We start from the raw sequence: 22,691 nt of genomic DNA, 5'->3' as shown, positions 1-22,691 counted from the left end.
GATGTGGTCTAAAAAAATTGTAATTATTTTATCATTTTTAGAATAGCAAATAATAATTAATTGACATAGTGAAGAAAAATGAAAAAAATAAGTTTTAGATCCTTAACCGCTTAAATTCAATCATATTTTAAATGACAGATGTGACAGCTGAGTAACAATGACATCGTGTCTAATTATTTTTGCATTTTCAATTTTGTTATTGACAACTGGCTCGAAGCGCCATAAATTAAGGACTGAACTGAACTGGTACTACTTGTTGAATACCGAGAATGTCAAATACATCGAACGAAATATCGCCGCGTAGAAGATTCTACAAGCGGAGCCGGCGTATCAATTGTTCTTTCTTAATACCTAGAAACCGGCAGAGACATCCTATGGAACAAGCAACAACAACAACCTCACTTTTATCACATCTCTAATTACTCAGCTCTCAGATTGCCAAAATTTAAGGAATTACCAGGGATTTTCATCTCTTTACATTCTGGGCCCAAAAATGTATGGAATCGTTTCAGCTTCCTTTAAACAAACAACTCTTCTTAACAACAGCGTGAAGCGAAAAAATATATGTATAATTATTAAAAAAAAACAACTATTCTATTTGTTATTAACGGAATAATTTTATACAATAAATACTACATATGCAGTATCTGTTATCTATATATAAAATCATGTTAACATAAATAAAAAATAAAATAAAATAAAATAAAATAAAATAAGCCTTTATTGCTGTAAACATTTTACAATATGGTTTGTTCTTATTTATTTACCGATTGTACTATCCTATTTCCTATTATTATCTATATATTTGATTTTCCTTAATTATTTCTATGCGAAGACGATCGGCTTTCGTCCACAGCTTGTCTTCCGACATAGGCCTCCTCTAAACCCTTCCATTTCTCTCTATCTCTCGCTATCCTCATCCATCCTGTACCAGCTACTTTTTTAATATCATCCTCCCAACGTTTCATTTGACGCCCTTTATTTCTTTTCCCAATTCTAGGGTACCACTCTGTTATTGTTTTAGTCCATTTCTCAATTGTTTCTCTCAACATATGCCCTGTCCATTTCCATTTTAAAGTCTTGCATGTTTTTTCTGCGTCTCTAAATTTTGTTGTACTTTTTATTTCTTTCAGCCTTACTTTATCTTTCCTCTTCACGCCAATTACACTTCGCTCTATACCATTTTGGCATACGTTTATTTTTTTCATTATTTTTTCTGATATTGCCCAAGTTTGGCAACCGTATGTTAAACATGGTAGAATGCACATATTATATACTTTTCTCTTCTCTTTCATTGCTATATCTTTATTTTTCATAACTTCACTTAGTGACCAATACCTTTTCCAGGTGTTAGCTATCCTTCTGTCAATTTCCTTTTGCATAGTATCTTTCGCGGCTATAAGCTGCCCCAAATATATGTACTCATCAACAAAATCTATTTTCTCATTATTAACTGTGATAGTGTATGTCTGCGAACTGTTAGTTAATATTTTGGTTTTTGTTGTATTCATTGTGAGCCCCGCTTTCTTGCTTTCATCTGACAGTTGTTGTAACATTTTTTCTAGATTTTTTGGACATTCTGAAAATAAAATTAGGTCATCTGCGAAGCGTAGGTGATTTAATTTTTCACCATTGATATTAAGTCCTTCATCATCCCATTTTAGATTCCTAAATATGATTTCTAGAGCCGCTGAGAACAACTTGGGTGATATGGGATCTCCTTGTCGGACTCCTCGTTCTATACAGAACTCTTCTCCCATAGTTTCGAGCTTGACTTGGGCAGTACAGTTGTTGTATATGTTCTGAAGTATTCGTATGTACTTTCCCTGTATTCCTTGTATATGCAGAGCTTCCCAAATGTATTCGTGTTCCAGGCAGTCGAAGGCTTTGTTATAATCAACGAATCCCAGGTAATATGTTTTGTTGTATTCATTATATCTCTGTAGAACTTGTCTCAGAACATGTATGTGGTCTATTGTTGAAAACTTATTACGAAAACCCGCCTGTTCTTTGGGTTGGTTTTCGTCGAGGGTAATTATGATCCGGGAGAGTAGTATTTTTGAGAATATTTTATACACATTTGACATCAAACTTATAGGTCTATAGTTCTGTATTTCCTCTTTGTCGCCTTTCTTATGTAACAGTATTATTGTTGATTTAGTCCAATCTTTGGGGATATTTTCAGTCTCTATTATTTTGTTAAATAAATTGGTGTGTTACAATTGCTCTAATAGTTTCTTGTTCTAATAGTTTAGGGATTGGCTCTAAATTTGTAGTAATTATATTTTTTGTTACTTCTTTTTTATTCTTACTTTGATAGAGATCTTTATAATATTCTGTAGCTACTTTTACTATTTCTGCTCTTTTATTTGTGTAGATGTTATTTTTATTTTTTACCCTTAACATCCAATCTTTCTTACTTTTTAATTCTTTTATTGCTTTTTTAATACCACCAGTTCTTTCAATGTATTTGCTAAGTGTCTTTTGTCTTTTAGTCTTTTTATCTTTCCTAATACTTACGTTTATCTTTTTACTAAGTTCTGCGATTTTGGCACGGTGTCTTTCCTTTTCTTTCTTTTGTAGTAATTCTTTCCTTTCTTGTAATAATACGTGTGTTGCGTTAGAGAGTACTCGTTTACTATCTGTATTTATCTTCTTTGTTTCTGTTTTTAATCGGTTAATTAATTTTATATATTGTTCTTGTATTGGTAGTTGTTTCTTTGCATCCTGTTCAGTAAGTGCATGTAGGTTATTCATAAGTTGAGTGGGATTGCCGGTACATAAAAGGGCCGAATTATCTTTAGGAGATGGTCTTTTGTTTTTTATTGGCATTCCTGTTATTTTAGCGCGAACCATTTTATGGTCCGAATTGAAATTTAGGTTATGTATTAGTGACACATCTTTAATAGCTTTGGCGTTATTAGACATTATGAGATCGATTTCATTTTTATGTAGCCCATTGGGGGAAATCCATGTCCATCTCTTTGTTTTCTTTTTCTTATAAAAACTGTTCAAGATCTTAAGTTTGTGTTCTAAAGCGAAGGTGACTAGTCTGTCTCCATTTTTATTTCTTTTTCCCTGTCCATATTTTCCTACTGTGTGTTTTTCTCCACTATTGTTAGATATACCAATTTGTGCGTTAAAGTCGCCCATCACTATTATGTTTTTATAGCAATTTTGCATTGACATTCTTAGATCTTCGTAAAATTTTTCGATTTTGGCGAGATCTTCTCTCTTATCAGATTCTGTTGGAGAGTATGCTTGGATGATTGACCACTTTTCTTCCTTATTTAGAGGAAGTGTTATGTTCAGTATCGTTATTCTTTCTGATAATCCTTGTATTTCCTCTACTCTGTGTGTTAAATTCTTTTTAATCAAAAATCCCACCCCATACTGTCCTTGTGTTTCACCTTTATAGTATAAAATGTATTTACCGTAGTCGCTTATTCCTTCGCCATACCTTCTCATTTCGCTTATTCCTATTACATCCCATTTTAAATCTGCTATGGCTAATTCCAATTCAAGTCGCTTCTCTGTGGTTCGTAGTGATCTCGCATTAAAAGTAGCTATATATACATCTGATGTTGGTTTGCTTGGTTTTAGAGGGTCGCGGTCTTTTTCCCCCACGAGGACCAATCGTCTTGGGGGAAGAGGTTTATTAATCTTAATTTGTTTTTTACTTAGTAGACTGTTCCGATCGTCGGTGCTTAATTGCTATTGTTTAGTTGCAGTTGTACTACTCGTAAAGCTCGACGAAGAGGAATTGCTTCGCATTCTCATAATATCAAATGCATTTTTTCTATTCATCGATGATGGAGTAACTGTCTGTTGTTTTCTTTCTTGCGGCGAGTTGGATGTTTCTCTCTTCCTTTTATCGTTATACTTAGCATTCTTTTTAACCACGAGCTTGTCATGTTTTAAATAGGCAAGATTGCCTTCCTTCCTTTCTTCTATTAACTTGGGTATTAGTGCTTTCCTCTTTTCTAAAATTTCTTTTGAATAATCTTCGGTTAAGTATATTTCCTTAAGTTTCTTCTTATTTGCCATTATCTCTCTTTTTCTCCATCCACTTACTAATGCCAGAACTATTGGCCTCGGTTTACCTACTTTATTTGCTTTTCCGATACGATAAATGTTATTTATTTCCCAATCTTCCAAATTAAAGTTCAATGCGTTCGAAAAATGTTTTCTCACATTATCAATCAGTTCATGTGTAGACATCTCGTCCTCCTTTAGTCCATGTATAATTATATTATTAATTTTCTTTTCCCTTTCCAGATATTCTACCTTTTTTTCCAACTTCTCTATTTTATCTTTCAATACTTTATTATTTTCTATAAGAGGTTTTAATTTTTCATCTATTTTTTCCATTAATGTATTGGTTTGTTCTTCTTTTTGATTCTGTATTTCGATTTTCATTTTTTCAAATAAAAGTTGGAATTGTCCCTCCATTTTTAATATAATTTAAATTAATTTAGTAGAAATTGGAAAATGTCACTATCAGCTGATGTCACAGATCGCTGTCAGATATATTATCTATGCCAAGATCAATGTCGGTAACATGTATAAAGTGACAAGTAATAACTTCTAACCTTAAAATTTGTCGATTTTATCCTTTCTCAATCTTCTTTAATCTCACAAATCAAATATTTTTCAATATTACGAACGGTTAGTTGCACTTTGTTTATTAGTTGGATGTGACAATCGTAAGAAAACTGCGATTAATTCCACTGATTTTAGAATATTTTATAGGAACGTTAGCACTATGACGTTTACTAGTTGAGCACCGGAACCGGCTATCCATGTTAACATAATGAGTATATAAAGAGTATATATTCTGCAACCATACTGAAGGAACTGCGGATTTATGACATTGTGAATTGGTAGTCAAGGGTAAATTCTGAACCAACGCGCCCTAGTCGCGTGTCTCCTTAATTTGAATAACATTATACGGATATGACGGCAAGTTGTTTATACAACTTGTAACGAGATCGACAGATCAACTATGGTCTATGGATAAAGGACTTCAGTACTTATCCATTTCACACCTGATGTATGTTCAGCGATTTTCAGTAATTCAGCATTATGTATTGGAAAAACTTTAGTAATTACTATTGGAAATTTATGAACAGAGGCACAGAATGTGACTGCAAAACCGACTGGTGGAGGGTTCAATCCCTACTCGAGGAGATGAAATATTTATTCAAATTAATATTTCCATTTCTTCGCTCTGGTGTTGAGGCAAAGCGTGGCGTTGAGTTCTGCCACTCAACACACAATGCTTACAGAATTCGGCAGAAAGTGGGAAATGGAGTATCTTAACACTGGGTTCCCTCTGTTTACCTTGCTGTGTGCGGGATACAGTGTGAAGTTGATTTTTGATTGATTTCCTTCTCATAAATTTTTTTTTAATATACAGATTGTTGTTGTTCAGTGGCGAAGCTCAATGCCATGCTTTGCCTCGACACCAGAGCGAAGAAATGGAAATATTATACTGTATATTAAAATACTGTACTGTATATTAAAATATAAATTTAAATAAATATTTCATTGACTCGAATGGGGGTCGACACATCCACAACCAATCGGATTTAGTCACACTTTGTGACTCTGAGTCACGACTGGGCTCCACTTTCTGGATATACAATAATATCTATATATAAATAGGTAAGTATTCACTTTATGCGCAGGAGCAGGCGCTAGCGGCCTCGGCCGCAGCGTCAACTTAGAGCCGGGCGGGGACGACACGCGGTACGCGCTGTTGTCGAGTATCGCCTTGACCGCTGTCGGGTTGGTCGGCTTTAGGATATCTTCCGTTGTTGATGCTGAAATGAGAAAAACAAATAATAGACTCGAAAAAGGTGGTCGTTACGCAGGGGCACAAGCGTGTGCTGTGCGTTCGATTCCCATTCAGGGGAACTCCGGGCTATTTAAAGATTTTCCGGGCTAATCCAGAAGAGCTGATTTAATTTTTATGTGACTTTCACTGACCGATATAGGCTGTTATGAAATAACATACAGGACTATTTCTATCCTGGAATTTCCACAGGATAGGGATTTACGCGAAAAAACGCATTTGTCGTGGGAGCGTACCTAGATAGATATGAAAAAAACATTTTTCTACTAAATAAAACTACTAAAGTACTAAATAAAATAGTATTTATTTAGTAGTTTAGTAGTTTATTTTAAACTACTAAATAAAATAGTATTTAGGAGCAAAATGAATAAAATCGCAAAAAAATAAAATTATGATTTACTAAATGGATAACAACAGTAAAGACAATCATACTAAAATAACCAACCAACTTTTCGTGAATACAGTTAAATAACATAAAATAAAAAAAGAAGTCCCGTGTTATAATATACAATCCAAATCCACTCACAATTATCTGGCCCCAGATCCTTGAACAGAGGCGTGTCTCCGTAGGGGCGAGCAGCCAGGGTCAGGATCTGCTCGTGCACGCCGCCCGCGCCCCCCAGCCCGCCTCTGTTAATAAAAATATGGTCAGCTATAGTGCGCCCGACGAGTCGTGGCCGCCCAATCCTTAAACGGGGCGCCCACAACTCAACGATAGATAAAGATTAGCTACACGCTGTACCCCGCACACAGCAGGGAACTAAGTGTTAAGACACGCGTTCCACACCTTCGACCGAATTCCAGAAGCATTGAGTGTTCAGTAGCGGAGCTCAACGCCGCGCTTTGTCTCGATATCAGAGCGAAAAATGAAAATAAAAATTTAAATAATGAATTTGAAACATTTAAATATGAATTTTTCTCGAGTGGGGATTGAACCAACAACCAATCGATTTTACAGTCACACCTTGTGCCCCTGCGCTACGACGGGCCTCAATAGATAGATTATAATACTAATAACTTGTTATGGTAGTTAGTGTGTAAATTTTGTCCAGGAAAAAAATATAAATAACTAACCCGGTCAAGCTGGTGTTGGTCGCGTTCAACTGTCCCAAACCTAGTGATGTACCGCCCAGGGCTGACGTGTTACCGAACAGACCACCACCCCCCAAACCTGAGTCTAAACCTGGAAAAATAACAAAAAGATATCTAAACTACTACTTACTACTAAAATAGTAATATATAATTTTATGTATGTATGCATATATATATATATATATATATATATATATATATATATATATTCGTCGTGAGATTTTCGTAATTGTAGCCATCGGTTCGCATGAGGAAGAATGAAATATTTTCATTTCCTTGCTCCGGTAAGAAGACAAACCGCAGCGCTGAGTTCCGCCACTCAACACGCAGTGTCTCGAAAATTAGACAGAAAATAACGAACGAGTGAATGGAGAACGGAGTGTCTAACACCAGGCTCCCTTTGATACAACGTACAATTAAAAATAAAACACAAGTTAATGCATTAATTTCGAACAGTTTAATTAATAAATATGTTTTTAAGCCACCTGTCCTAAAAGTATTATTCTGGGCTGGTTGATTGAATATAGATCCGGTGCCCAAGGTACCGAACGCTGGCGCTGCGGGCTTCGCCTGGAAGGATGTTCCCAGACCAGCACCAAGACCTGCACCTATTTATGGACAAACAGGTGAAATTAGTCTTTCTTTAGAAAAGTGAAAAAGTAGTAGAAGCAATAAATTATATAAAAGGTCATTCGTTTAATTAACAAAATACGTTAAATTAGACCATATAGAAAAAAGACTAATAAAGATTTAGCTGATCCCTGCCTTTACGTGGAAGATTTAAAGTCCTCACGCTGTATATGCAGACAGTGTTACCAGAGTGAAGAAATGAAAACATGAAATATTTCACAACAACAACAACTTGCCATATAGAACTTGCTTACCATATACATACGAACATAATTGTAAAGGTGAGTTTACAACCATCATAATTATTAACAAAAAACCATCTCACCTAAAGTCGGTTGCGCGTTGAAACCGAACGACGGTTGCGTGGTTGCCGGTTTCGCGAAAGTACCGCCGCCGAACATGTTCGAACCTGTTGTGTTCGTACCGAAACCGGGGGTCGAACCGAACGCTGAGCGACAGAAAAAATATTTGTTAGATATATATTTTTATGATAATATAAAATAATCTATAAATTAATAATTTATAGATTATTTTTTTGTTATAAACGACGGAACATATTTTCATGCAACATGAGGCCATGTCCATTCTTGATTAAACCAGCTTTGAATAAAAAAAAACAAATCAGAATGGGTTCATTCATTATCATGGAGCTACGATACCACAGACAGACACATAAAACTTATAACACCTTCCTTTTTGTTGGAGGATAAATTAAATTTTGATCCATCCGAGAAAATATTGCGCAAATCCAAAGACAAAAAATATTGATAGATAAAAAGATATTTTTTTAACTTCACGCTGTAGCCTGTACATAGCAGAGAAGGCAGAAATAACCTAGTAGCCTAGTGTTAAGAGACTCCATTCCCATTAACTTGTTGGTAAGGAAAACATCTAATATTTAAATATTACGCTGCACATACAACATAAAAAAAAACTAAACATAAAGAAATTCAAAACTCACTCGGAGCAGTAGATCCAAATGTAGGCGCGGTCGTCTGCTGCGGTTTCCCGAAGAGGCCACCGCCGAACCCTCCGAAGCCGGTGCTCGCTGGTGTCGTACCGAACGCCGATGTCGCCGGTTTGGCGCCGAAAAGACCGCCACTCGTCTGGAAATTAGGAGAAAAATCATTGTACATATGTGAAATCATCAATAATAAAAAGACAAAGCGCAATATCGTAGGGAGCAAAGCCTTAATCCTAGGTTCCCTATGTGTATCCGGGATACAGCATGTTAAAAAAATGATTAATATACAAATATATAATTCTTTCGTTACAGACAATACCGAGGAAGTGTAAGTAAATAATAAGGAAAGAGACTAAGGGAGATAAAAAATTGTACAGGAACAGGATTTAATGTATTATTTTACAGTCGGTCAAAGCTAGTAATGAAGATAGAATGGCAATGGTTACGTGCGACCGTTATTATTTAAATTAAACTCTTTAACCAGTTTTGCCAGTCGTGGCGCAGGAGCACAAACGTGTGCCTTTAATGAGATAGATCGTGAGTTCAATTACCACTCGAGCCGACGAAATATATAACACGACATAGCACAGACAGTCACAGCTGGGCGTTGAATTCCGCCACTCAAAACGCAAGGCCTTCAGTATTCAGTGGAAAGACGGGAACGGAACGGAAGTGTCTCAATGAGAAAAGAGTGTTTTACTACTAGTGGTTATGCATTTTTGGAAATCCGACGTTTCGAAAACTTTGCAATATAGTCTGTGGTCTCTGGTAAACGGACAGTCTACCCGTAGTCTAAATGTAATAATAATGTGATAATCATGAATATCCTAATCGTGAATATCAAAGATTATTAATTATTTGTATAAAAATATTTGCATTATTTATTAGCTATAGGAATTCATATTTAACATGAAATATTCGAACTCGTTTCGTTTTTTATTCAGAAAGCTATACGTTTTTCACTATTACTTACTCCTTATCAGTAGTAGGGAAATGTATTATTTTCACGCTGTATTCCACAAACAGCAGGGAACTTAATGTTAAGACACTCCAGTCTCCAGAATTCTGGAGTCAGCAAAGATATGAAAATATTAAATATCTCATTTCCTCGAGTAGGATCGAACACACAACACAACACGTTCGCGCTTACAGTCACACACTTGTGCCCTTGCGCCACGATTGGCCTTTTATGCTTTTAGTTTAGCTTTAAAACAAATATATAATCACTTTTTTGTAATTTCTAGAGAAATGTCTCCAGAAGTCACCAGAGGATGGGGAGAGGATGGCAAAGCGCAGCGTTGAGTTCCGCCACTTAACACGCAATGAGTCCAGAATTCGGCGGATAATGGGACTGGTGTGTCTTAGCATTAGGTTCCCTGCCGTAAACGTGCGACTGACTGCAAACGAGACAAGTTGTGGATTCGGCCTTGAGTTCCGTCATTTACACGCAATGATTTGAGCAATGACGAATGAGAATGATTAGATACTCAAGTTCCCTCCGCCTATCCTGCCATGTAACCATGTGTGAACTTATCGTGAAGCTAAAAAAATATTATTTCATTCTAAATATTATAAAAAATGTGTCAGAAGTAAATTAAATTTACATTATTCTGTTCTTAATATTAATTGAAAGAAATAAATAATTAGATATTAATAATTAAACGTAAAAAATAATAAGCATTATTACATTACATATTAGCATTATTGATTCTGATTGAATGGAATTTAGGATTATTAAAATATAAAAATATGAATAATGTTAAATGTACAGTTAATTACTTATATACTGATTTAAAATGTAGGTCTTATTATCAAAATAAAATAAGCAAATAAAAATCAAACAAATGTATAAAATAAAGTTTTATATTTCATTTTTCAAAAGAAAAACAAAAAAAACTTATTATATAATTAAATTATAATTTGGTAATCCTAGGAACACCACTTCCACTGACTGACGTATTTATATAAAAAAGATCATTTGTTATAAAATTAAAAAATAAACAAGAATATTATTTTATAAATACAAATTAAAAAATTAAAGGAACCTCTGCATAAGCCAATTAAAAAATGTAACATAACACTAAGAAAAAAAATGATCAAATAATATGCTATAAAGCATGAAGACTTAATACTAACTAACTCTTCTTCAAATCTTCAAATGCAAATTTTAATTTTATAACAATCATTTTTTATGAAGTAATTATTTTTTAATCATACATTACCATACAATCAATTCAATCAACAACAACAACAATCAACAATAATCAAATAAAAAAAATTAAATTGTCCTCGTTATCAAAAAGAAAAAATAGAAAACTAATACATATAAGATAACATTTTTTTAGTGTCCCGCAGAGAGAGGGGACCTGGGAACCTAGTGAACCGCTAGTAGAACCACTTGGATACCATTAAAGACGCTCCCATCTCTCACTTTGAATTATAAAGACATTGCGTGATGAGTGGCGGAACACAACGTCGTGCATACCTCATACCCTCGGCATACATAAGATATTGGCCTTAAGTATCTAAACAGCTTTAACTAAATTAATATGGCATTACTTATATTTCAACGAACCTAGAGTCGTAAGTACAACTTCGCTATGGTTTTTTTTTTTTAAACACTTTCGCTTATTACTTTAAGTAATTTTAAATTTTATCACTTATTGCAGCAAGAGAACGATTACAATATTATTTTTTTTTTAAATATATATTCATGAATGTTTTCTTTGAATGTTCTTAAAAACTTTACCTTTTTTGTCTAAATTGGCTAAATCAATAGATAATTTTTCATCTATGGCTTGTTTCGCCGTCATTGCATCCAAAATCAATTGGTCTCTAATATTTAATTCACTCCGTCCACCATTTATCACAAGATTGGCAACAGATTTAGAAAAATTTTTGGAAAGTTCCGACCATTTATTAATAGTGTACTTTGCAGGTATTTGTAAATTTAAAGTAATTGCTTGAGATTTTTCCGTAGTGGGAATTGAAGTCGCTACCTTCGTTCCGTTTGCACCGAAGTGAAATATATCTGTCTGAAAGTTGAAATATTATTAAAGGGATCGTTCTAAATTTCTTTTTATAGAAAGATATGACTTGAGTATATTATTTTATTTAGAATTTTGGGAAAAATGAGTAGTTCAAATATTACATGGAAAGTTGAATGAACTAAAGTTAATCGACTATTTAATTAATTATAATTTCACTTTAATTTCCTAATTATAATGAATTTTACATATTTTTTTACAAAAAATAAACAAAACTTTCTTTTTTTTTTCAAATTTCCCACTAGGACACTTCCCCACATTTTCCACTAAATTCTCGGGGCATTGCGTGTAGAGTGGCGAAACTTGACACAGCGTTTTGCCTCAATGCCAGAGCGATGAAGTTAAAATATTAAATATTTGATTTCCTCGAGTGGTAATCGAATCACAACCAGCGTTAACAGTTTACAGTACAGTGTTTATGGCAATAATAAAAAAAAATGCTATATAAATTATGATTAACCAGAACATTTGGATAGTATTGTGAATCTGGCTTGTCGATAATATTTAGATTAAAAAGCTTAAATTAACCTGTATCATAATAATAACCTAACATTAATACGATTTTTGGGCGACTATTATAAATAAAAGATAAAACTTTCATAAAAATATATATAATATGAAAAGTAAATTTCATCTCTTATCGTACTATATATCGATATCGACGATTACTTACTATTTATATCATTTTTATTAATAATTAATTATTAAACTTATATCTCTTATTGCACCAAGAAACACACCTGTCATATTAAAAATCATTGTACAAAACCGTACATTTTTTGTATAAAATGGGTTTTGCCATTTTATACAATTTCTAAAATATAAATCTATATTATATATTATAATAAAGAATTAAAAACGAATGTACCTACATCACTGTATAAATAACATATAGACAACTACACTTGAGATAAAAATCACAGTACTTATTGCTTAATATAAACTTGCAAGAAGAATAGAAAATATATTAAATTCTAAATCATATTAGTAAAATACATTTAATATATTAACATATTAAAAACATTTTAATTGATAACAACATAATTTTCTTGTTATATTTACCAGAAAGAATAGTGACAAATTTAGTTTTCTTTTTTTTTATGATATAACAACATAGTAAATTTTCCTTTTAGCTTCACTTTATATCCCTGCACCTGCACATAGCAGGGTAAGCAAAGGGAACCTAGGAACCTAGTGCACAGACATGATATGTCCCATTAAGACACTTTTGTCCACTACTTTCGCCACTTATTAAGGTGTTGAGTGGTCGAAACTCAACAAAAGCATTGCCGCGTTACCGCGAGGCAATGAAAACATTAAACACTTTATTCCCCCGAGTGGGCAGCTAATCCAAAACTTCTCTTGAAATATCAAGCAGCCTGTGTCCCCACGCCACGACGGACTGATCTTTATACTTTAGTTTTTATTCTCTATACTTTAGTTTTTCTTTTTGTAAATTTCCTAAGCATTAAATGAATGACTACTACTTCCACTAGGTTCCTTCCTTCTGTCTACCCTGTTATATGCGGGATGGTTATACAATGTTTCACTATATTTCCTCTTTTTTTTTTTTTTTTTTTTTTTTTTTTTTTTTTTTTTTTTTTTTTTTTTTATGGAAAAAGGACAAGGCAAACGAGCGTAGAAGTCTTTAGAAGCTTTTAGTTTTTATTAGAATAATAGCAAAAGAAGGAAAAGGTTCATCAGTTTACAAGGTAATAAAAGAGACATAGTCTAATGTCTGATTTAAGTTAATCCATTTTCAGCTCAAATATCGTTTTAATTCATGAAAGTTAAATTTTATGTATATACTGTGATAAAAAAGAAATTATTAAAAATGGCGTTATAGTCTTTTAAAATCAAGAAAGAAGAAGAGTCCACAAAAAAATTGTCTGTTTTTGTGTGGACTCCTCTTCTTTCTTCCATTTTATATTTCACATTAACAAAATCCGGTATTTTAAAGTTCAATTCGGCCATATCTTTAGGCAACTGTGCATCTACTGCTGTTTTGGCTGTAGCCGCGTCGAAAATCTATTTATCTCTCTTTCTTCTAAAATTATTATACCTAAAATTATATTAATCTTTCGAATAAACTTTTTAAATCTTTCCATATCTTTGTTTCAACACAACATTATTAGTTTTAATTTCGAAGAGATGTGGACGGAATATGTAATTTCATATGATATAAAACTTTTAAAAAACTAAAAAAATAATAATAAACTACATAAAAACATAAAATTATAGTAAATTAATCCATTTTCTTCTTCATATACACAGAAAGCGATATTTTCAAGTCCAATTCAGCCAAATCTTTGGCCAACTGTGTATCAATGGCCGCTTTAGCTGTGGCCGCGTCTAAAATCAATTTATCCTTCCTTATTCTAGCATTATCTTCTACGTCTTTCGAGAACTTTTTCGAAGCTTCCATCCATTTCTTCGAATCAAATGGAATATTATTATTACTAGTATTAGTATCAAACAATTGCGGTCGGATAAGTTGGAAGTTATTTCGTAATAATGATTTATTCTCTTCCAATTGGGGCTTTAAATCCATTTTTTCTTGATTTTCCAGAAAATTCCACGTACAACCGGATTCGAAGAGAACATTGTAAGAAATGTTACAGCTCTAAGAGAGGGGACGAGAAAAAAAGACAAAATAACCTTGTTTTGCTTATAAATAATCTTAAATTTACTTACTTTTTATATCATAACTAATACAGACTATTATTTATTTATTTTCGATAACCAAATAATAAACCAAATATTATTAAATAAATAGATAAAAAATCGTTTCTCAAAAGTTTTATTTTTCATTATTATTTTTCAAATTAAATTCCACTTATGCTTAATTTTTCGCTTTAATAAAAAAAAGCAGAGGGTTAAGTTACGCTATCCGATACACAGTACTTTTAATAATTCGTGAACTAAAACTCTTTGTCAATCTAGTCAAGTCAATCATAAAGAAAAATAGCACAGAGGCTTTGAGTTCAAAAATAAATTATCATATATACTTTTTTTTTCACTATCACGCTGCATCCCGCACACAACAGGGTAGGTAGAGGGAAATTAGTGTTAAGACACTCCGTCGGGGCTAGGTGAACCACCACACAATTTGCGTATAATTTTATTCTGAGATCAGTCGTGGGGTGGGAGCGCAAAATGCGACTGTAAACATGAAAAGTTGCAGGTTCCATTCTTACTCAAGGAAAGGAAATATTTAATATTTTCATCTCTTCGCTCTCATCTTAAGGCAAAGCATGGCTTTGAGTTCAGCTATGCAACACTTAATACCTTTAGAATTCGGAGGAAAATGGAAAACAGTGTCTTAACATTAGGTTTCCTTTGCTTACCCTGCTGTGTACGGGCCACGCGTATAAGAACGTATGCCTTAGCGGACAGAACGAGTTTTCTAAACAAATATTTTTCTCTCTTAGTGTAGAATATTAAAAAGTTCCAAAAACCAGTAATAAAAAAATTAAAATATATATAATAAATCATACCTGGTTCTGTGTATTAGCACCGAAACCAAATGTATTAGTCGATCCGAATGAGGGCGCTTGCGTGGTGGTCGCTCCGAACAAGCCCGTACCTGAAATTAAGAAAGTTTATAAGAAAATATCGTCCACAAAGCTTATTGTTATATTATAGCCAAATTATACAAAATGTTGACATAAATTGTGACATATAAGCTATATCATCGTAAAGTTGTATCTAAATCCGTTCAGTCCTTTTTACGTAAAAGTCGAACCTTTTGGGTTAGAACCCGAAAAAACTGGTCACAACACAAGTTCCCTCCGCCCTATATGCGGAAAAAAAGAGTTATATTAATAAATATATAGATTGCAATTCGATCAATCGATTAAAAGTAGTTCATTGACAGGGTACATGATACATATCCATTTAACTGCGTGTCGAGTCAATCAACAATAGTAGCGTTTAGCCAGAGGCCTGTTTTACTGGGAAAACAACCAACCTGTAGTGGCAGTACCGCCGAAAGCTGGTTTATTGGCGCCAAAAAGTCCTGTTGTGTTTGTGTTAGTCTGTGTATTACTTCCAAACGAGAATGTATCTACAAAACAAAAAAAAACAATTTATATTTTAAATTAAAGCATGTACAGAGGGAACCGAATAATATTCAAGACATTGACATTGAAGTGTTAAGTGGCGGAGCTAAACTCCGCTTGGTTTTACCAAAGCGAGGAAATAAGAATAATTTAAATATTCATTCCCTCGAGTAGTAACCCACCCCCACAGCCATTCTTATATTCCCATTGCGTAGCAATTCATCATGATAGAAATAATATATACTACAAATACAAAAATATAAATTAATTTAAGAATCTACTGTAAGAAAAAAAAACCTCGTAATGCATGACCTACCACAACGTGTAACATTTTTTTTATTTTTAAAAATATAAACAAAACAATAATGTCAACAAAAACGGAACAAACCCAATAACTGTATTGTTATGTTAATTTTAATTAAAAAAATAATTTGGACCCACTAGTCTGTCCAAAGGCGGGTGTGGTGCCAATGCTGCCACCGAACAAGCTGGGTGCACTTGTGGTAGCCGGTTGACCGAAAGCTAGAAAGAAATAAACAAAAAATATAATTAAAGAGATCATTGAAACCTTGTTTTTTTAGCTTTACACTGTATCCGGCATACAATACATTAAGCAGTGGGAACCTAGTGTTATGATACTCTATCGCCAAATTCTAGAGGCATTGCGTGTAATTTATTATATAGTATATTTATTTTTTTAAGGAAAAGATAAGGCAAACTAGTGTACGGGTCAACTGGTAGTAAGTGATCACCGTCGCCCACCACTCCGTGTAACACCAGAGGAGCGACAGGTACGTTGCCGGCCGCCAATATGGAGATAGACGCGCCTTTTGAAGGTACTCAGAAAGCAGAAACACTATCGCCATTCCACAATTGGACCAAGTTGCGGGAAGTTCCTATGAAACCACATGATCCAGATGGTGTGGAGGATGAGTTTGTGACATACTGTGCGGTTAGAAAACTCGGCGGCAGGCAACAAGTTTCCCAGAACACTCCCCATGATAGATGCGGTGGAGAAAACACAGTGACGAGACGTCTCTACACAAGGCCAAACTGTCAAGCCTATCACAGATAATTGGGGCACCACCAGAGCGAGAAAATTAATATATTAAATATCATATTCCAACGAGTGGCAATCAAAAATCTACAACCGTCTCTTCTATAGACACACGCCTGTATTATAATATTATATTAAAAAAAATTACAATTTCCACCGAAAAGCGGTTTATTCTCAGTTTGCTGGAACCCAAACACACCGCCGGGGGCGGCACCCTTCCTGCCGGCCACGTAGTCCTCTAGACGCAGCTCCTCTAGGGACTTGCCTTCGTATTCCTGTTAATTATTAATAAATTAGTATATACTAACAATAATCTATATATATAAAAGGACTTGTCCTCACTGACTGAGATAAGACGCGCGCACAGCCGTAACCGCTGTGCGTTGAAACACGGAATTTGGACAGATGTTTACTTTCGTAATCTGGACATCCACTAAGAAGGGATTTTGAAAAATTTTAACCCCAAAGGTGTAAAATAGGGGTTGAAAATTTGTATGGAAAAAAAATTAAATCGGCACCGATTTTTATAAAATTTGAAATTTAGATTTTTAAAAGTATTTAATTGAACACGTGTTTCATCGTTTTTTAAAATTCTCCCTCTAAGGGTGCAAATAAGGGGTTGAAAGTTTGTATGGAAAAATCTTTAAATCGCCACCGATTTTTGTAAAATTTGAAATTTAGATTCTTAAAAATATTTCATTGAACACATGTTTCATGGGTTATTAGATTTCACCCCCTAAATACACAAGCGAAGCTGCGCGCGTCCGCTAGTATAATATATCAGGACCGTCGTGGCGCAGCGTACACGCACGACTGTAAGTGAGACGGTTGTGGGTTCGATTCCAATGAGGGGGAATGAAATATTTTTTTTCATTTCCTTGCTCTGGTAACCAGACTAAGAGCGGCGTTGAGGTCCGCCACTCAATAGGCAATGCCATTAGAGTTTGGCGGATAGTGGGAAATAGAATGTTTTAACATTAGGTTCCCAGAAGCCTTCTACCTAACAGGGTTTTATGTCCAGAAAATAGTGTAAATCAAAAAAAAAAAGACAGTGTGATTAACACGTTGGTTGTGAATTCGATTTCCATGAAAGATAATTAATTATTTTCATTTTCTTTTTATTTCTGGTGAGAAGACAAAACAAAGAAGGCAAAGCAAACCACTGAAGCATAGTGTATCAAAAACCAGTCTTAACACTAGGTTCCTTCTACGTATCCCTTTAGCGTAACATTGCGTGAAGGGTAAACAAAAAAGTCATACATATAGGAACATATTATGATAATATATATATTTTGAAATGCATAGTAGCCAGCAATTATAATCTAACCTTTCTAGACTAATCAACGATTTTTGCAGTAATTCATTTAATCTAGTGACGTCATATTATTATACGGACCAAACAGTGTAGCCTGCTAATATTATAAACGTGAAATTTTGTAAGGATGGATATTTGTTTCATTTTCACGTAAAAACTACTGAACGGATTTAGATGAAACTTTACAATAATGCACATTATACGTCAAAATAACAGATAGGCCACAATTGATGTAAACATTTTGTATTATTTGGCTATAATCTATATATATAAAAGGACTTGTATAACAATAAGTTTAATATATGATCGCTAGTCAGTAATATTTACCTTCATACAAGAAATGCAATGATGTTTTATATTGACATTCTGGGAAGTACCACTCTTGACGACCACATCTGTTCCCACTACGGGGTTGTATTTGACGTGGGCGGTGCCAGTTGACTGTGTTTGACCGAAACCACCTGGAAAATGTTTGTAGTTTTATAGCTGCTGTTTTTTTTATAAATTGCTATTTTTTTTAGCTTCACGCTGTATTTCACAGCAGGGTAGGCATAGGGAACCTGTAAACAGTGTTAAGACATTGCGTTCGCAATAGGTTACTTCCGTTCAATTCCGTCGAATTCTGGAGGCATTATGTGTTGAGTGGCGGATCTCAACGCCGCGCTTTGCCTTGTTATCAAAGAAGAAGAAATGAAAATGTAATGTATGTGTATTCATTTCGTCGTGTAGGAATCAAACCTACGACCTATTGTGTTTACCAGTCGCACGCTCGTGCCCTTGCGCTAGGCCTAGAAATGCAATTTTTTTGCAGAAATTTAATTTGAGGCTATAAAGCCTGTCTAATGAAGATATAAGTCAATTGCACCATTTTGATATTCTTTTAATAGGTTATTACAAAATTTGTAGGTATTTCATTCCATAGCGACCTATTTGATGACTGCCGGTAGGAGTACTGACGGTATTAATAAATTATAATCATAATCGCGTCAATCTCTAGATCTACATAATATATTCCCAATTTTTACTTATTTTTACCAGAAAATTAAAAAATATATAAAAAATGTAAAAACCTACCCGAAGTCCCACCAAAAAGACCACCTGAAGTAATAGTATTGTTTTGTTGTCCAAAAAGACCGGTCGAAGTAGACGGAGCAGTTCCAAAAAGACCGCCAGTGGTCGCTGTGTTAGTTGTGTTACCGAAACCGAAACCAGCTGGAAAAAGAAAGCAAGATATTTTAGCGGGATTTGAACCTGCGCTTATCGTTTAACGTCTAAGCGCTCCGGTTACTAAACCATACGTTCTTGTTCAGCTACGTCGAAATTCTTATACACTTAGTGCTCAGAGCCTTTGGACTGTTGACAAGAAGGGCAGGTTCAACTCCCGATACGTATTTTTTTTTGTTTCCAGAAAAAAGTAATTTTCATTCCTAATTGTGAAGCTTATAAAATGTGAATAGGCAAATAATTTATTTTAAATTGGAACCTAAAATTACCATATATCCTTAACAACTTGTAACTCATATATCACTTTTTGTCTATTTTACAAATGGGCTAAAGAAACCACTTATTGAGGCCAGTCATGGCGCAGGGGAACAAGCGTTCGACTGTACGTGACAAGTTGTGGGTTCGATTCTCGCTCGAAGAAACGAAATATTTAATATACTCATTTCTTCTCTTTTTTCAACACGCAATGCCTCGACGATCAATGAATTTAGCGGAAAGCAAGGAACGGAATTGTCTCAATGTGGACGCAGTGTTTTAACACCCCAGGTCCCCAGGTCCCCAGGTTTTCTCGGCCTACACTACTATGTGCGGGACGCAGCGTGAATCTAAAAAGTAAAGCAACACTTATTCTTAAAGCTTAACTTATAATTGCTGGACCAATTCTATTGCTCTTTTCCTTAACGAAAGTCCCGCATATTACGTAAAGAGAACCTAGTGTCAAAACACTCCATTCCCCACTCACATAACCAAACAAACAAAAATCAATACCACTGACCAGCAGGCTTTGCACCAAAGGCACTGTTATTCTGGTTATTCCCAAACAGTCCACCACCGCTGCTGTTGTTGAAGAGGCCTGATGATGTACTGGCTCCGAAGCCGAAGCCACTTGATTGGCCGAAAGTCGACGTTGTGGGGTTGGATCCGAAGAGACCACCTGATGTATTGGGGGAACCAAAGAGACCTGGAACAAGCATTGGAGGCTGTAGTCTTGGACTGTGTGTGTTTTTAAAGTATTTCTTAGTTGAGATATGGGTTTATGTATAACAATTGACGCAGTGACACAAGTGTAAATGCGAACCTTTAGACGAAAAAGTAAAGTCTAAATCGTGGGATCGGAGCTACAAAGACCACCCGAGATTAATCGTAGAATCGTAAATATATGGACTTTTTAAAATGTCGAATTCGATTTTCGGTTAAGTTAAAGATTTATTTAAAAAAAATTATAAATACAATATTTTTAACAATTTTTATTTATTAAATTTATATAATATTTTTTATATTATTTTAAGTGGGAATTGAACTCACAATTATTGCGTTTAGTGTTTAAATATTTAATTTGAAATAAGTTTTAGAAGGTATTCTATCACTCATTTACAATGTTTATTGTCATTTCATCCTATTACCTCTACTAGAGGCAAGCTATATTGTGCATATATTTAGAGGATATATGATGAAACTAAATAACCGCCATCTCAATAAGCCCCAAAGCAACGAAAGCTTCACATATATTAGCATTCTATATAAATCCCTAAAATTACAAATTTATAAATATTATTATTAACGTTTTACCCCAAATCAGATATCACTTACCTCCAGTAGCAGCCGGTTGTGCGGTCGCATTGGCCCCAAATGCGGGGGGAGCCCCAAACGCACTGGTGCCTGTATTTAGCTTGAAGCCACCGAACGGAGATGTAGTGTTTGTGTTTAACGAACCTGAACAAGGTTGACAATACAATTTATTTTATATATGGAAAAAAATAAGAATTCTTCACGAAATTTTAAATATTTTTTTAGCTTCACGCTGTATATAGTAGGATAGGTAGAGGGAACCTGGGAACCTAGCGTTAAGACTAGCACGTTCCTCATTCAGACACTTGTTCCCAAATTTTCGCCGAATTCTGGAGGTGTGTAGAGTGGCGGTACTCAATATCGCACTTTTACCTCGTCACCAAAGCAAGAAAATGAAAATATTAAATATTTCATGATCCCGAGTGGGAATCAAATAAGAATACTTTCACAAAAGGAAGGAATTTTAAAAAACCAAGTTTAATAATTCATTTGAATTTATAGGGTTTTGTGAATAAATCGATCTGTTATAACTCATATCATATACGTAAAACGTAAATAAAAATTGTATTGTTTTCAATTCATTAACTTTTTGTAACGTTTTTAAAGTTTTATAGGAAAAAAATCTTATTAAGAAAAAATACAAAAAATATCGTAACGGGCTTTGAACCCGCGCCTTTTGAAAACCTTCCAAGCGCTGTGATCATACGTTCAAGCAACATATTGATTAGTTGTCGCTATGTTCGAATGTTTATACATTTATCAAATAAAAACAATTATGAAATCCATTAAGCTTTTAAAATAAACAAGAAAGCTTACCGAAGCCAGTATTAGTAGAAGTAAATGTCTGTTTCTGAAACATTTTGAAAATGAATGCAGTTCTTCTTTCTTAATATTAATTATATTTCAAATCACCATAGTGTGACCTGAAAAGAAAAAAAAATGTTCGGTATATTTTCGTTTCCTTGCAATCATACAAATATTTATGACCGCTGAATAAATATTTGAAAATAATAAATATTTCAAATAGTGGGGAAAGGTATGTCACAAAAGTAGTTTCCCTCTGCCTAGGGCAGGCAGGTTGTGAGCGGCATACGGCATGAAGCTGATTTCAAATATTTATTTAGTGGGGTAGGCAGAGGAATCCTAGTGATAAGATTATCATTCCATTTACAAATGCCGCGCTTTGTCTTGTTATCATAGGGAGGAACTACTAATTAAGATTTCCCCAGCGTTTCCCCTGAGTGAGAAGAGAGCCCGCGAAGTCGCATTTACAATCAAAACAGGTAAAACTAAACGCATGCAAATATGTTACAAATATAACAATATCAAAAATACTATAAATACATATATGCATAATACAGAAAGCACATGTCGCAATTACTTCATCTATTGCACCATATATATGACGTCATGCGTCACGACGGAGGTAGATGGTTCGATTCCATACAACTGTAAATAAATGTAGGTATAGTAACAATAAATGATAATTTATTTTAAGTTTAACGCTGTATCTCGCATATAGAGGGGTAGGCAGACGAAACCTAGGGTTCACCCACCACACAATTTTCAAGACATTGCATCTGGAGAGTGGAAGTCAATGCTGTGCAAACAAAGGAAAATAACTGACTACCCTGAGTGAAAAAAGAACCAAAATTTGAACCAAAAGAAAACTATTATTGAAAGCATTGATCACTGTAATAAAACCCAAAACAAGGATATTTAAAATTTATGTCCATTTATCTGTGTACAGCAATTTAAATGTATTTGTAATTGGTGGGCTAAAAAGTAAATATTTAGTGTTTGTTTTATTTATCAAAATAGTAAATAAATGTGTAGTAGGATCAGGCGAGGGCGGGAGTGGGTGTCTACTACATA

At 34.3% G+C, this 22,691-nt stretch overlaps 2 protein-coding genes across 2 annotated transcripts in view; both read right to left on the bottom strand.

The window, feature by feature from the left end:
• Window positions 1–22,691, bottom strand: part of LOC146538668 (nuclear pore complex protein Nup98-Nup96-like) — a 56,471-nt gene that overhangs the window by 31,694 nt on the left and 2,086 nt on the right. Inside the window, exons 2-16 of the mRNA XM_085187226.1 lie at window positions 21,633–21,739; window positions 20,838–20,960; window positions 20,023–20,208; window positions 19,098–19,235; window positions 18,351–18,484; window positions 16,857–16,983; window positions 16,093–16,173; window positions 15,561–15,656; window positions 15,088–15,176; window positions 8,541–8,685; window positions 7,905–8,027; window positions 7,435–7,557; window positions 6,932–7,040; window positions 6,384–6,487; window positions 5,680–5,825 (exon numbers count right to left, since the gene is read on the bottom strand). Of these exons, the coding sequence (XP_085043352.1) occupies window positions 5,680–5,825; window positions 6,384–6,487; window positions 6,932–7,040; window positions 7,435–7,557; window positions 7,905–8,027; window positions 8,541–8,685; window positions 15,088–15,176; window positions 15,561–15,656; window positions 16,093–16,173; window positions 16,857–16,983; window positions 18,351–18,484; window positions 19,098–19,235; window positions 20,023–20,208; window positions 20,838–20,960; window positions 21,633–21,675 (1,767 nt within the window). The 5' untranslated portion in view covers window positions 21,676–21,739. The remainder of the gene's footprint in view (window positions 1–5,679; window positions 5,826–6,383; window positions 6,488–6,931; window positions 7,041–7,434; window positions 7,558–7,904; window positions 8,028–8,540; window positions 8,686–15,087; window positions 15,177–15,560; window positions 15,657–16,092; window positions 16,174–16,856; window positions 16,984–18,350; window positions 18,485–19,097; window positions 19,236–20,022; window positions 20,209–20,837; window positions 20,961–21,632; window positions 21,740–22,691) is intronic.
• LOC146538669 (uncharacterized) lies at window positions 3,715–4,795 on the bottom strand. The gene has a single exon (XM_085187254.1). The coding sequence runs from the start codon at window positions 4,450–4,452 to the stop codon at window positions 3,715–3,717; it is 738 nt and encodes a 245-aa protein (XP_085043380.1). The 5' UTR covers window positions 4,453–4,795.

This window comes from Heliconius melpomene, chromosome 6 (assembly GCF_056956725.1).
Source record: "Heliconius melpomene rosina isolate 202511_hmr_F chromosome 6, ASM5695672v1, whole genome shotgun sequence".
Classification (NCBI taxonomy): domain Eukaryota; kingdom Metazoa; phylum Arthropoda; class Insecta; order Lepidoptera; family Nymphalidae; genus Heliconius; species Heliconius melpomene.
The sequence above is the reverse complement of the archived record's forward strand: the minus strand, read 5'-3'. Positions and strand labels throughout refer to the sequence as shown.

Excerpts from the sequence above, each read along its gene's own strand:
- LOC146538669 (XM_085187254.1), bottom strand. The coding sequence starts at position 4,452 with ATGGAGGGACAATTCCAACTTTTATTTGAAAAAATGAAAATCGAAATA.